Here is a 13,741-nt window from a genome sequence, read left to right as displayed (position 1 = left end):
TTTCAATCTAGCATGGTGTCCCTCCCCACCAAAGCACCGTAGGCATGTCAATGTCAAATCCTTGATTTGCCTACTACCACCTGCGTTTTTAGTATATTGAAAATTAGATCAAAACTATTAATAATTTGGGAAATCTGTCTTGACGAAAAACATGTGCAATTTTTACAGCTTTCCAGTGATATATCGTATGCATCAATCCGACGAGCGGTTTTCAAAATAACACCCGCAAACTCTACGGTGACGATGAAATCCGCGAAACCTGATTTGAGTATATTCAGATCTGCTCTTAAACGTAACATTATTTGGAAAAACATTCTAAATTAAAAAGTTGCGCATATATATATATATATATATATATATATATCTATCTCGACGCGGATTTTATACCCGGGGTGATAGCTACGCCCGTAGTCAGTACCGTTGGATTATGCCCATCTTACCGTGTTGATAGACGGGCTACTTCACGGTGCGTAGTCTCTGACAAAAAAGAGCTGGTTTCCACCACATATTGCTATAGTGCCTTTTCAAACTGGCGGTCATCCTGACATTCATTCATCCGATAGGAAACAAAATAGTAACAACTGTGGCAGATGCTTTGGGGTAACATATTATATTAAGCCCTCTTTGTATGCTACCTCAAAAATCCATCTTTATATGCTAATATCATTTGTACGATTACACCACTACTCTCCGTGCATGATTATTATTGTTTTTGAATTTTTATGCTCCATGATATCTACGGCTATTGCCCATAGTCTCCACCGCGTTTGACTCAAACAAGATTAATGGTGCCAAAATAATTACTGTCCTGTAACAAAAAAAATGATGCCAAAAGGCTTTCTGTGTTACCCAGAATATCAACCAATCAGGAAACTCAGATGAACATGGGATCTTGAACCAAAATATTAGAAGATAATTAACAAAACATTTTCTTCATAAGTTTTTGCTCTTTATTTGAATGAAACTAGAATCTGGATTGCAAATACACCCTGCATAAAAAAGATCACGCACTGAAGCAAATCCTTAACCAATTTCTACCATTTATTTCAATGACCATAGGATCTGGATCCGGGAAACACCATGAACAAAAAAATCGACATGGAATCTGAATTGGGCACACAAAAAAATCGAGATCAGCAAAAAAGAGTGATGCAAATCCAGATCGACCAAAAAACATTTACATCCTCACGACTGCCTCCACCTAGGTTTATTCTTCATTCGCTGCATGTTGGATCTCCCTGGATGCCCAAGACGGACGCGCTTCCTCTTCTCGCCTCTGACCCGGCCTGAGACCCGCACCATAGACTTTCACGCTAATCACAAGATGACCAAACATTATCCCTACATGGCGGAGCTCGTTTTTCTTAGTACAACCATAGAAACGAAAGCAAAAGAGCTAGAGGACTTATCAATTACAGAGAGATAATGGGCTAGCTTCTGGTGAGAAAATGAACGGAAAGAGATTAAGAAAAAGGTAGCAAATTAAAACGATGGGTGCAGCTTGGTCTAGAACCTGCATACGACTGCTCCCTCTGCTGTCCTTGCAAAGGAAAAAAACAACCTCGCCGGAGACACTGGCCGAGCTCCCTCCTTCTCCTTGCCGCGATCCCTCCAGCGGCATCCTTCACCGTGCAGATCTGGCGGGGGGCGCCACAATAGCCACAGATTAAAAATCGGCATGGACCTGATTCCCTCAAACGTGAATTATTCAGATCGGAAACAAAAAAAAAGTGAAGACAAAATAGATTCAAAAAAAGAACGACATGCGAGGCCCGACCTCTACCGGCTTCTTCACCTCCGGCTAGTGGATCTGCTCGCAACCGTCGGCGGGGAATTAGGGTCACGAACGACCCGACCGGCGGCGTGGCGTTGCGCAGGACGCGGTGCCGTACGGTCTGCCGCAGGGGAGGAGGCAAACAAAAATCAACATGATCCTAATTGAAGGTGAAGCAAAAGAACTGGCCCGATCGGTGATGTGCAAAAAAATTAACAGGATCTGGATCGGGTACAGACTATGTACAAAGGAATCAACTCCGTGTGGTGAAGCAAATCCATGTAAAAACTTCTTTCAGTGAACATGGGATCTGAATCGTTTAAAGAAACATGGGATCTGGATCTTGGATCGGTAACCATGTACAAGAAAACAACATGGTATCTTGATCGGCAACAACATGATATCCAGATCGAAGAAAAGTGTTGAAGAAAATTGAGATCAAAAGAAAACCATGCGAGGGTGAGCAGGGATGAAACGGGCCATGCGGGAGGAATGGGTACAGGAGTGGCCGTCGCGCCGCCGTTCAAAAAAAAAACATCATCCATCCATCCAGCATGGGCGCTCTGGTACTGGAATTCAAGAGATGAAGAGATAAAAAATCCAAGGACAGGAGAGAGAAATGCAAGAAATCAAGAACCAGACTAAAGAAAGTGTAGATCTAAATCACTACAGAAATCAAGTAGGAGAATCCCGTGTGCGCAACACCCGCAGGCCCGCTACTGCCCAGATCTGGCCTGAATTAATCACCCAGGAACGAATTTTTTTTTTGTTTTTGATATCGAATGTTTTTTTCTTAGTACAACAATCAAAAAAACAATCAAAAAAAAAACAAGAGAGAGGACTTATCAAACAGAGAGAGAAATGGGCTGACTTAGCCAAGAGAGAGAAACGTGAGCCGGTTTTGTGGAAGAAAAGGTCACGAATGGAGAACAAAGAAAAATAGCAAAAGAAAGCTGGATGCGGTCAGGTCCTAGTAGTTGCATGCGACCGCTTTCTGCCAACAACAGCCACCACCAAGGGGCAAATCGGCCGGCGTCGGAGCGAGTGGAGCACGGTTAGATGCGAATGGTGGTGATGGGGATCGAGTTGAAGGTGAGGTGCTGGCCTAGGGGTAGGTGGGGGGAAGAAGCGGCAGAGGAGGCCCGACGAGGAAGAAGGCGGGGGAGGAGTTCGGGAGACGCTGCGGGGCGCCGGCAGCAGGGAAGAAGATGGGGAAGGAGATCGAGCGGTGTAGTTTACCGTCGCGCATGGGTTTCTCTGGTGGGCGTGTACAGCATGATGGGGAAAAGGGGCAAGGTGAGAGGTGGACCATGACACATTTATTTTTTACTAGTAAAAATGCCCGTGCGTTGCCACGGGAAAACAAAATATAAAAAGAGGTAGTTTCATTTCGCTGCGCCATAGAAGTACGATGATTTGTAGTATTTGAGCCAACACTATACTTTCATATTTTTATCCTTCTTGCTAACCTCTCCGATGACTGACAACTTGTGTTTTTTTTATCTCTTTTTACACATCTGTCTCTTTTAAAGTGCACAATCTGGCAAATTCCAGTTAGCAACACTTTATGTAATCACTTTAATAACAAGAGATAGTTTCGTTGATATCGACTCCCAAAAGTGCAACAATATTAGACAATAACAAAAAAAATGAAAAAGGCAATAGAGTTTTTTTTTTGTAGTGTCTCTCTTTTCTATACACTTTGTGTCTTTTTGATAAGTATTGTATAGTAACTATATTGATAACTGGTAATTTTCTGCAATGCATACAACAATTTATTATATATCGTTTCTATGCTCTTGTAAGTGGCCATTACATGCCTCTCAGTGGAAAAGGCTGGCGATACAACTCTACATAAGATGAGTCTTCCATTCACCATTCATTCTTATTCATCAACAAGAAGAGTAAGGATGGCAATTTTACCCACGGGTACGGGTAGTACCCGTGAGTACCATACCCACATGGGCAGGTTATGGTTACACTTTTATGCCCATGGGTAGTACCCATACTCTGCCCGTACCCGAGGGTATACCCATACCCTGCCCGTTTATTACACTTTTATGCCCATGGGTAGTACCCATGCTCTGCCCGTACCCGCGGGTATACCCATACCCTGCCCGTTTATTATCAATTTCTTATGTCACACATCTAATTTTATTGACTTATGAGTTAAAATATGAGAATGTGATTTTTATATTTTGTTAATTTTTAAGTACTCAACTACCTATTATTGAGTTGAGATAATTTATTTTTTTAGTCAAATTTGTTGTCGAGAAATGTAAAATTGCGAGTGGCTTGTATACAATTTGACATACCCACCAGTTACGTAATGGGTCTGGCTACCCGCTGGGTATGGGTATGGGTAAAATTTTATACCCGTGCATACGGGTATGGGTAAAAGTTTGTACACATCGACTATACGGACATGGCCGGGTATGGTATTGCTTAGGTTTAACAAACTAAAAAATATCTCATTGCCATCCTTGAAGGAGAGTTTAGGTTTAACAAACTAAAAAATATCCCATTGAAATGTGTCTCCTGAAAATGTGAAAATAGCATAAGTACTAAACACTAAGAAATCATATTTGAACATTTTAGTCAAAATTTCCGTACTAACTGGAAAAAAATACAACAATATATATGCAAAAAATTGGACAACACATGACATCAGTACTCTAAATATGCCCAAACTCAATTACAAAATAGCATGGTACCAAGGGAGTATTCGCAAATACATTGACCTCAAAAGCTAACTCCTACTATGCAGACAATCATTTTAAATAAGAGGAGATTAATTCTTAGTACTACCATGTTAATTCTTAGTACTACCCAGTACTCATCTATGGATGGAGGAGAGTACGTTTTGTCATGATTTTGATACTCCACAGCAACCACACAACCCATCGTTTGCCACCGCCCTGGCCTCGGCGCAGTACACAAGTTAACCACAAAGCCTCCTAATCCTCTTCTTGGCTTCCTCCTGCCTCTCCTTTTCTTCCGCACTCCTTGCCAGATCACGACATCTACGCGCTCGCCAAGCTCAAGGCCACTCCTCACGTTCAGAGTCACCCCCATAATGCCCATGGATGGATGTCCGACCATGTGAACCTGAAAACCATGTCCTACCATCTTAATATCATAGAGATGTACTACTTCTAGGTAAAAAAGTGTTAATTTGATTTGTTTTGGTACATGAAACAAGTTAAAAGTGTCGACCAAATACATTGCTCAATATCCACAGGAAACATGTTTCTGTATACAGCACCACCATGAAAAGGAAGTATTTCATACATGAGTGTAAATTAATTCTAATAGCAAATTTTGAAATCAAGACCATATGGCAGACATCGCTAAGAGTGGTGTCTTACAATTTTTTCAAATAGTTCACCACCAGTGATGAACTCCAAGGTTATAAATATCTTCTTTCTGCTTGCCAAAACCTGCACATAATAGAATGGCCGGTAATGATCCTAATGGTACTTAAAGAAGACAACTGAAAAGAAATATTAATTCAGACGATCTGTGTTAGAATAGGGGAGAGAAAACAAACCTAGAGTCAAGCTCCAGTACCACGGTGTGTAGCCCCACACGACGAACAGCTCCCTCACCAACAACATATAGCCACAAAATAATCACCAGAGTTTTTAGGGCAGAAATCCTCTGTAAGAGATAACTAAAACTGAATTGTGAAAGATAAAACTGCTTATGTCAGATACCGTATGAAAACATGAGGTATATCTTTCAATCAGGCGTCCTATACTTTCTGAATAGTGCTACTACCTCGAAAGAAAAAAGTCATGGAACATAGCACATAGAAGAGATGTATGAAAAGTTAATTAACAAAAAGTCATTCGGGCTGCCCCTAGGTCCTGACAGCTGTCATGCTCTCGTAGTCTTCTTAGACCTTACTTCGATAGATGAGTATCCCTCTCTGGCCATGGTTCAGCGCCGCAGCAGGTTGCACGAGAAAATGACAAAAGAGTGAATAAAGATCAGCTGCTTCCTGTAGACCATAGATTTAGTTTGCTTCGATTCTTTTTCCCTGGTTAAGATACGAACTGAAATGCACTCAAGCCTTACCTGATAAAATCGCCCCTACGTGCGGCGACCTTGATTGTCTCCGAACATTGGACGGTGGCCTCCCTGCTCTATGCCTACTGCTAGGTGGAGAATTTGTTTCCTGGCGGTGGCTCATTAAAGATGCAAAGAGTGCGAGAAAAGGGCTAACCATTTTGATCTGCCTCATGTACCATTTCTTGGATCTCTTGGAGAGTGAAATTATCACTTTTTGACAACAGCATCAGATATCTTCCCATGGAGTTATGCTAACACTCTTCAAAAGGACAATGTGTTCAAACATGGTAGAGTTGTAACATAACTATTGTCATTGAGCACCAAACCAATAAATATACGTAACATGTATCATTTAAGACTTGCAAGATTTTCCTAGGGAAAATTTGAAAGTCTGTTTCTTCAAAAGGTGTTGCTTTAGCTGAAATTAAGTATACATGTGTATTATATTTGATCATGGACGTAGTAATATCAGTTACAGGTCAAGATGTTAGAATGATCTGCACTGTAACTCGAAGAGAGTAATGAAATTTAATTATATTTAGGAACTTGGTCAACATCATTACACGTCTAGAAGTAAAACAAATGCCAATCACATTAAGCAGCTAGAAGTAAAATTAATGTCAATTAAATTGAACACATAAAGTAAATGTCAATCAATTTTCTAAGGTACATTTTGATTGTTGATTCTATAAAAAAAATGCCAGCCACATCAATATTTTAGATGATGCATAGAAGGAAGAAATACTGAAACTCTTACATTTTCATCTTACTCGGTAATAACGAATGCTTTTGTTAGCTCATCTTTTGTATCCCCCTCCAATCTTAGCAGTCATCATGTGCTCAAACTCCTCATAATCTATTGATCCACTACCGTGTTTGTCCACATCAGCAATCATCTGATTGATTTTCTGCATTATCCAAAAGCAAGATGGTGTGTCAGTGTACAATATTAACAGGGTGGATTGTCAATAGGAAAGGAGGCATAAATCATATACTCAATAAGAAAGGTTCAGGGTGACACAACATCATTAAGAATCGCACACCAGATTAATTGCATGATCATTCTATGACTATTCGTACAGTATTGCATCATACAGAGATGACTAATTTGAATTTAATAATAATAGGGGACACCATAAAAAGGGAAGAAATCTCACATAGCTAGTAGAATAAAAGGGAGAAATATTAACAGCAATCACCTGCTATTCCATAACGCCAAACACATCTCCGGCTCTTCTGCAACAACAGACATAGGTGAATCCAATTCTGATTTGTATTCTACTTTAGCTTACAAAAAGTGAACCCATTTCCAATTTCTACCGATGTCTAACACAAAACAGAAAAAGACACCTCCAAATTTCTACATCTTTGAACAATCTGTCTGAAGGTAAACTCATAAATATAAAAGGAAGAAGACATATATTCCAGCATCTGGTGCTTACTCTCCACTACGTTGTATTTGAATGTCTAGACGCGCACAGCGCTATGTGCGGTCGTGTCCCTGACGGAGATCCACAACTCATGAACGACAATCTAAGACGAGCATGTCGATGTACTGCACGAAGGAGTCATGTACGACCACGTCATTCCGGATGAAGGAGAATATGGCGTCCGTCATGTGCTTGGCGATTGCGTGTATTCCGATGCTAGCCACGAAGTTCTCGCGCCGGCGGCTCCAGTCAGTTTGGGGAGAGACCCTGGAGGATGGGACGTTGTGGAGACTTCTCGTTCTACCTTATGCGTGGACTGATTACATGTTGAGGTCGACTCAGCCTCCATAGCTGGTCGCATCTTGATCGTCCAGCGGTGGCGTAGCTCCAGGCGTCGTAGACGGTTAAGCCATGAGTCAATTTCCTTCTAATTCTCAATTCCCAATTCCCAATCGAATTACCTAGTTCCAACAGGGCAGAGATATCACGGAGTTGACCCCTGAATTCATCTTTCCCCTCCCTCCTCAAGTCTCATGTCCACGAACAAATCAACAGACGTCCCACATTCCCGAACTCCCATTCCCAAGATCCAACTCCTCCAACCAAATGCGCTGTTAGAAACACGATCTCAAGGACAGTCATGTGCAGTACATCAGCGAGGTGGTCCTCATTCATGCTCGCCCTAAAAAATTGCATGAGATCTAGGCGGCGGGAGGCATGTACCTGAAGGAGAGCAGGAGATCTTGTGGACATCTGCGGTGAGGGTATTTTGCCGGGGAAGAGGGGGCATTGCATGGAGAAGTTCGTCGTCGCGGACCTTACGGCTGTCATCGTCGCGTAGGAGCCCATCAACCCACCCATCAGATCGTGGGCGGAAACGCAGAAGCGCTGTGGCGGCGCTGGCGAGCTTGACGAAGGCTGCCGGTGGATCTTCTCGATGCAGACGCGCGAGGCCCTCCAAGGTCGCCCTCCAAGGTGATTGGCGGCGGGTCATGGTGAGAGATGCGAGGAAGGAGACAGTGTGACGGAAGTGAGATTGTGTGCTGCACGACGGATTTGTGCGTCTCCTAGTTTGGCGCGGTCCAGACGGCCCATTTTGGCCCACACGGAACGACGAAAGGTTGGTCGTAGTGAGAGGTGGCAGAATAGGGAACATGTTCCTCCTTTTTAAGTAGTGTAGATAGGGCCAGCCGGACGAGCGGGTGGTGGGACGGACACACTAACGCCGTTAATTCAATCAATGGTGGAGATTCTCTATAGAATGATCTAATGACCAGATTAGCGTGCGTAGCTACACACCATGGTAGCCCACTATTTCCCATATATATCCAGCACTGTTCTGCAACCGGTTGCAGAATAATATTCTGAGCACCGACTTGTACTTTCCTGGATACAAGGTTGTACTTCCCGGATAACAGGGTTCAACTTTCTGTCGAACTTACCTGAACTTCCCGTTTTTTTCAGAGCTACTGATTATACCTCGAGTTTCTCAACTATTTGTCGGAACTATGCAAATGATATACCGTTGGATAGATAATGAAAAACCGCAACTTTTTCATGTTCACACTTTTCACAGATTTTGCACGGTTTAAATTTAATTTTGGAAATACGAAAATGCTTCTATATGGCCAGAAAACGAACTTTTAGTTCAATTTTCGAATCGCTTATCTAAATTGTGCAAATGATATACCGTTGGAAAGATAATGAAATTGCGCAACTTTTTTATGTTTTAAGTTTTTTCAAAATCCTCACAGTTTTTGAACAATTTTGAAAATACCAAAATTCGGACGTACTAAAAAACGAGCGGACAGTAATTTGGATGAATTTTTTCAACCGTTTGTCGGAATGATGCAAATGATATGGCGTTGGAAAGCTATGGACTAGGTGCAACTTTCTTATTCCAATTGTTTTCTCTAATTCCTTACAGTTTAAGAGAATAACTCGATTTACTGTCCGCCCGTTTTATGTGACGGGCACCGAATGATTTTCCCCGCGATTTCATGCGGTATATTTAGCCAATGCAAATGATATACGGTTGGAAAGGTCTCAAAATGGCGCATCTTTTTCGTATCTACCATTTTTCCAACTCCAAACGATTTGAAAGTAATTTTAGATGTTTTGAAATCATGTTTCCGGTATATTTTGTGGGATAACAATTTGAATTTAATAGATTAGATCCATCTATTTGTTGTAAAATGTTGTAGGTAATGAAATTAGACATATACTCTACCATATAAAGCTATTGGTGACAATGATTGAAGTGGTTGGTGATCAAATCGATGAGATTTGAACAATAGATTTCCGCCCCGTAAAAACATAGCATTGAACTTCCCTCGACACGAACTTGCACTTCTAGGGAAATGTGGTTGTACTCGGCGCTGTTTCACGAAAGTGTTCAGTAAAATGACTATAAGTTTCTCATACGGTGTTCGTTTGAGGTCCGTGGCCACACAAAATGCTCAGCACAACCACGTGCATCTGAACTTCCCACGACATATCCTTGTACTGCTTGACCTTCGTGGTTGTACTTCCTGAAAATGTTTTGATACTAGTGTGTTTTTACAAAAACTACCATGTGTGCTTCAAAATGATAATGTTAGATTGTCCCTATATTCTATTTTAAGAGATTCTGCACTTCCCGGATCTTAATATTTGAACTTCACAATGTTGCTATGTGAACTTATGTGGGGGTATTTTCTGCATGTAATTACCGCTTGTACTTACTGTTGTCTCCGCCTGTACTTCTCAGAATCATTGCTCGTACTTCCTTGCAGATGATGGGATTATTTTGTTTTTTCTACATTTGGACTTTGTGGGGTTTCTTATACTTCCTATATAAAGTGGGTGTATTACTCGTGTTGAATGGTTGTACTTCTCATTGTCAAGTATATGAACTTCTTTACGGGTGATGGGATTATTATTGTTTTTTCCTATGTGAACTTAGGTGGGAGTATTTTTATTTGAACACTTTTAATTCATGTAATTACCACTTGTACTTCCTGTTGTCTCCTCCTGTACTTCTCGGAATTACTGCACGTACTTCCTCGCAGATGACAGGATTATTTTGTTTTTTCTACATTTGGACTTTGTCGGGTTTCTTGTACTTTTCTATATTAAGTGGGTGTACTGCTCGTGCCAAATGATTGTGCTTCTCGTTTTCAAGTATATGAACTTCCTCGCGGGTGACGGGATTATTTTTGTTTTTTGTACAGTTGGATTTTGTCGGTTTTCTTATACTTCCTATATTAAGCGGGTGTACTGCTCGTGTTGAATGGTTGCACTTCTCCGCATCAACTATTTGAACTTCCTCACGGATGATGGGATTTTTTATGTTTTTTCTAGATTTGAATTTTGTTGGTTTTCTTTTACTTCCTATAATAACTGCTTGTACTGCTCGTGTTAAAAGGGTTGTACTTATCTGTGTCTAGTATTTGAACTTCCTCGCGGATGACCGGATTATATTTTTTTGTACATTTGGATTTTCTCGGTTTTCTTGTACTTCATATATTAAGCAGGTGTACTGCTCGTGTCGAATACTTGTACTTCTCAGCGCCAAGTAGTTGAACTTCCTCGTGGATAACAAGATTATTTTGTTTTTTCTACATTGGTTTTCTAGTACTTTCAATATGAAGTAGGTGCACTGCTCGCGCCAAATAGTTGTACTTCTCAACCACAAGTATTTGACCTTCACTCTGGATGACTAGATTATTTTGTTTTTTCTTGGGACGGATAATTGTACTTCTCTAACCCTATTATTGTACTTATCAGAACGATTTTTGTATATTTGTAGGGAAATAAATATTTACAATTTGTTCTTTTACTCGTGGCGTGAACTGCGTGACACAAATAATATGTAATGCGCCGTTAAGAGTATACGAACTTCTGCAGTGGACGACAGCCGAGCCGTTTCCTCCAGGCTCCAATATGACATCCGGCGCCTCAGCTCTATTCCCAACTCCCAAGGCCGTGCCAGTAAAGTACAGAGGTGGATGCACGGCAGGTTAGAAGGATGTGGGAAATGCAGGTCGCAAATTTTCAATTGTACTTACTGAATAAAAAGCCTGTACTGCTTCTTACACATCATGTGTTCTTCCCTATATCAGAGAAATATACAACAACAATGGTAATATGTGCATGATCATCTTGATTGATTCAATCAGCAATCAAAAGGAAAACGTCAAAAAAATCAAGACCGTGCTCGTCCATGGAGGTCAACCCAACCTCACTGCAGAGGACTCCCGTGGCAGCAGAGCTGGGGCGCCAGGGACTTGGTGTGGCTAGGAATCGTCGCTGGGGGGGCTGGCGGCCATGCGGTGACTTTGAGGGGTAAAGCATCGTCACTCAGAAATACAAATGGGGTTGGGAGGAGCTGGCGGCGTCAGTTGCTGGAGAGGCGATGACGTTGGTTGAACGGGACGGGGCGGCGGTGGTTGAGGGGTCGGGGCGGTTGCCGGTTGCGCGGCGAGTGGACCAGCGTGACGTCAACATTGCTAGCTTGTCGCAACGCGGCAAGAAGCAAGATTAGTAGTAGAAAATACAAAGTACGGAACAAGTATCATCTACTATTCCAAAGAGAAAGGAGTGGCTATCTTTGGCTAGATCAAATCACTGAGGAAAACAAACAAGCTTGCACTTCCGTTGAGTTGCAGCTGCAAAGGTACGTCCAAGATAGAGATGCATTATGATCTGTCAGTACTAAACTGAATAATACGCGCAAGAAAAATTGAATGCATTAGGATCTGTCACTACTGAACTGAATAATACGCACAAGATCCTGCTTTTCCTAAATCAATATTGGTTGCATTTTCTTACACAATTGGTTGCAAGTGCTTAATCATGTGCCCCGCGCTGCGGCCAAACGTCATAGTTCAGAAAAAATAACCATAGGAGCAACAAGTCGCCATGGGGAGGCGCTGAGTCTGAGTCTGAGTGAGCCGGGCACCGTACCGAGGTGTACTGCTACACCCGCGTCCGCCGAGCGGCGAGGGAGCGCTGCTGCCAGCAGAGGCCGTGGCAGGAGAATGGCGTGATATGCTCTAGTGAACGCACCTCCAAATTTCTTCTTACATGTACTTCTTTTCTCAGTAAACATGTGCTGCAGAACGCAGTCGATTTTTGCAGCAAAAGCAAAAGCCCAGCTCGTGGACTCACGGTCGTGGCCGCCCGCGCCCAGGCACCACCGTAGGGAGGAAAGGGATGCGGGGCATCGCCGTAGGGAGAAACACTGCGAGCCCGCACGGCGTGACGCATGAAGGGCTCGTGGTCAGGAGATCGACCTTGGGATGGAGGAGGCATGGGCGGCCCCGCCGGGTGCTGCCGGACCTTCCGGAGGCGATGCACGGAACTCCCATTGGTGGCGCGCGAAATACTCTGCGGTGGGGCAGGAGGACAGCGGGGAAGCGCGGCGGTCAGATAACCATGGGGCGGCCATGGCGGTAGCAACTAGGGCGGCGGCGCGAGAACTCTGGGGCGGTAGTTGCAGTAGCACCACGGGCGGCGGTAGCGGGAGAACCGAGGGCTGCGCCGGTGGCGCGGCGCGGTGCGGAAGCTCGGAGGGCCATGGCGGCAGAGGAATTGGGGGAGGTTGGGGAAGAACCAGTCGGGTTGAGTCCTGTGGAGAGATAGTGCGGGAGGTGGGGTTTTTTTCCCCGCTCAGTCGGATCCTTATAGGGTTGGGTGGTGCTCAGAATAATATTATGATCACCGGTTGCAAAATAGTGCGACCCTATATATACTAGCAAAATACCCGTGCGTTGCAACGGGTCTAAAATAAGTCAATACATCACTCATAATTCTAGAAATATCATAATATGTTAACAAGAAACTTAGCCATAGTTTACTCCATCCTTGTAGCTCTCTTTTATTGGACGGAAAGAGATCATCTAACGTTTAGGAGGGAAATCAGGTAAGCTACATCCCTCTAACTTTACTTCTTCCCATCCATATGATTAACATAATTTTGACAAAGTTAACTTGCACAATATATATGCGTGGTATCTATTTACTATCAATCAAAATTATGATTGACTTTTTGTTTTACTTTTGAAGATTTATATGCAAAGTAACCATCTACGATAATCTGATACGGTAAAGTTTAAACAGTATTTCCTACATGACTTTGCCTCTTCATTTTACTGAGTATGTAGCTTAGCTGACTTTCCTCTTTAACGTTAGAGGATCTGGTTCCTTATTGTACTTCGATGATCTTTTAATGTTAGATCACCATTAGCACCAATGTTGCTCGGCAAAGCCATATCACAAGGGACATGTACCGAACTACAAAGAGCAATGTTAATTTTTTTAGAATGTGCTAAATCAAATCCATTAAAACATATCACAATGATAAATATTTGAAGGTAGTATAATGCAGTCCAAAACATTATTAGCATTACTCATAGTATTTGGCATCATATACAGTACCAAAATTTGTTGTTGACAAGGTAGGTTGTGTACAAAAGTAATG

The 13,741-nt window shown here is 42.5% G+C and overlaps 1 protein-coding gene and 1 long non-coding RNA gene across 5 annotated transcripts; both read right to left on the bottom strand.

Moving 5' to 3' along the window:
* Positions 1-954: 954 nt before the first annotated feature.
* LOC127325930 (uncharacterized) lies at positions 955-3,012 on the bottom strand. Its single transcript, XR_007867408.2, has 3 exons — positions 1,778-3,012; positions 1,514-1,684; positions 955-1,341 (listed from the first exon to the last, which is right to left on the bottom strand). It is a non-coding gene; the product is annotated as an uncharacterized lncRNA (long non-coding RNA).
* Positions 3,013-4,415: 1,403 nt separating this feature from the next.
* On the bottom strand, positions 4,416-8,357 carry LOC127325934 (uncharacterized). 4 transcript variants are annotated; one of them, XR_007867411.2, is made up of 6 exons: positions 8,002-8,357; positions 7,048-7,889; positions 5,855-6,756; positions 5,325-5,777; positions 5,143-5,214; positions 4,416-4,882 (listed from the first exon to the last, which is right to left on the bottom strand). XR_007867411.2 is itself a non-coding variant. In XM_071822601.1 (6 exons), the coding sequence occupies exons 1-3, from the start codon at positions 8,270-8,272 to the stop codon at positions 6,741-6,743; spliced, it is 324 nt and encodes a 107-aa protein (XP_071678702.1). In that variant the 5' UTR covers positions 8,273-8,355; the 3' UTR covers positions 4,416-4,882; positions 5,143-5,214; positions 5,325-5,777; positions 5,855-6,740. The 4 variants fall into 4 exon arrangements, 1 of the variants encoding a protein (XP_071678702.1); XR_011747180.1 differs by having other exon boundaries at positions 5,855-6,107; positions 6,606-6,756; positions 7,048-8,350; XM_071822601.1 differs by having other exon boundaries at positions 7,048-7,084; positions 8,002-8,355.
* Positions 8,358-13,741: the final 5,384 nt, after the last annotated feature.

This window comes from Lolium perenne, chromosome 6 (assembly GCF_019359855.2).
Source record: "Lolium perenne isolate Kyuss_39 chromosome 6, Kyuss_2.0, whole genome shotgun sequence".
Lineage (NCBI taxonomy): Eukaryota > Viridiplantae > Streptophyta > Magnoliopsida > Poales > Poaceae > Lolium > Lolium perenne.
This window is presented reverse-complemented; position numbering and strand designations above follow the sequence as displayed.

Coding starts and splice junctions, on each gene's coding strand:
- LOC127325934 (XM_071822601.1), bottom strand. CDS start 8,272: ATGACCCGCCGCCAATCACCTTGGAGGGCGACCTTGGAGGGCCTCGCG. Junction 7,085..8,001: donor GATCTCCTGCTCTCCTTCAG/GTACATGCCTCC, acceptor CTGTTGTTGCAG/AAGAGCCGGAGATGTGTTTG.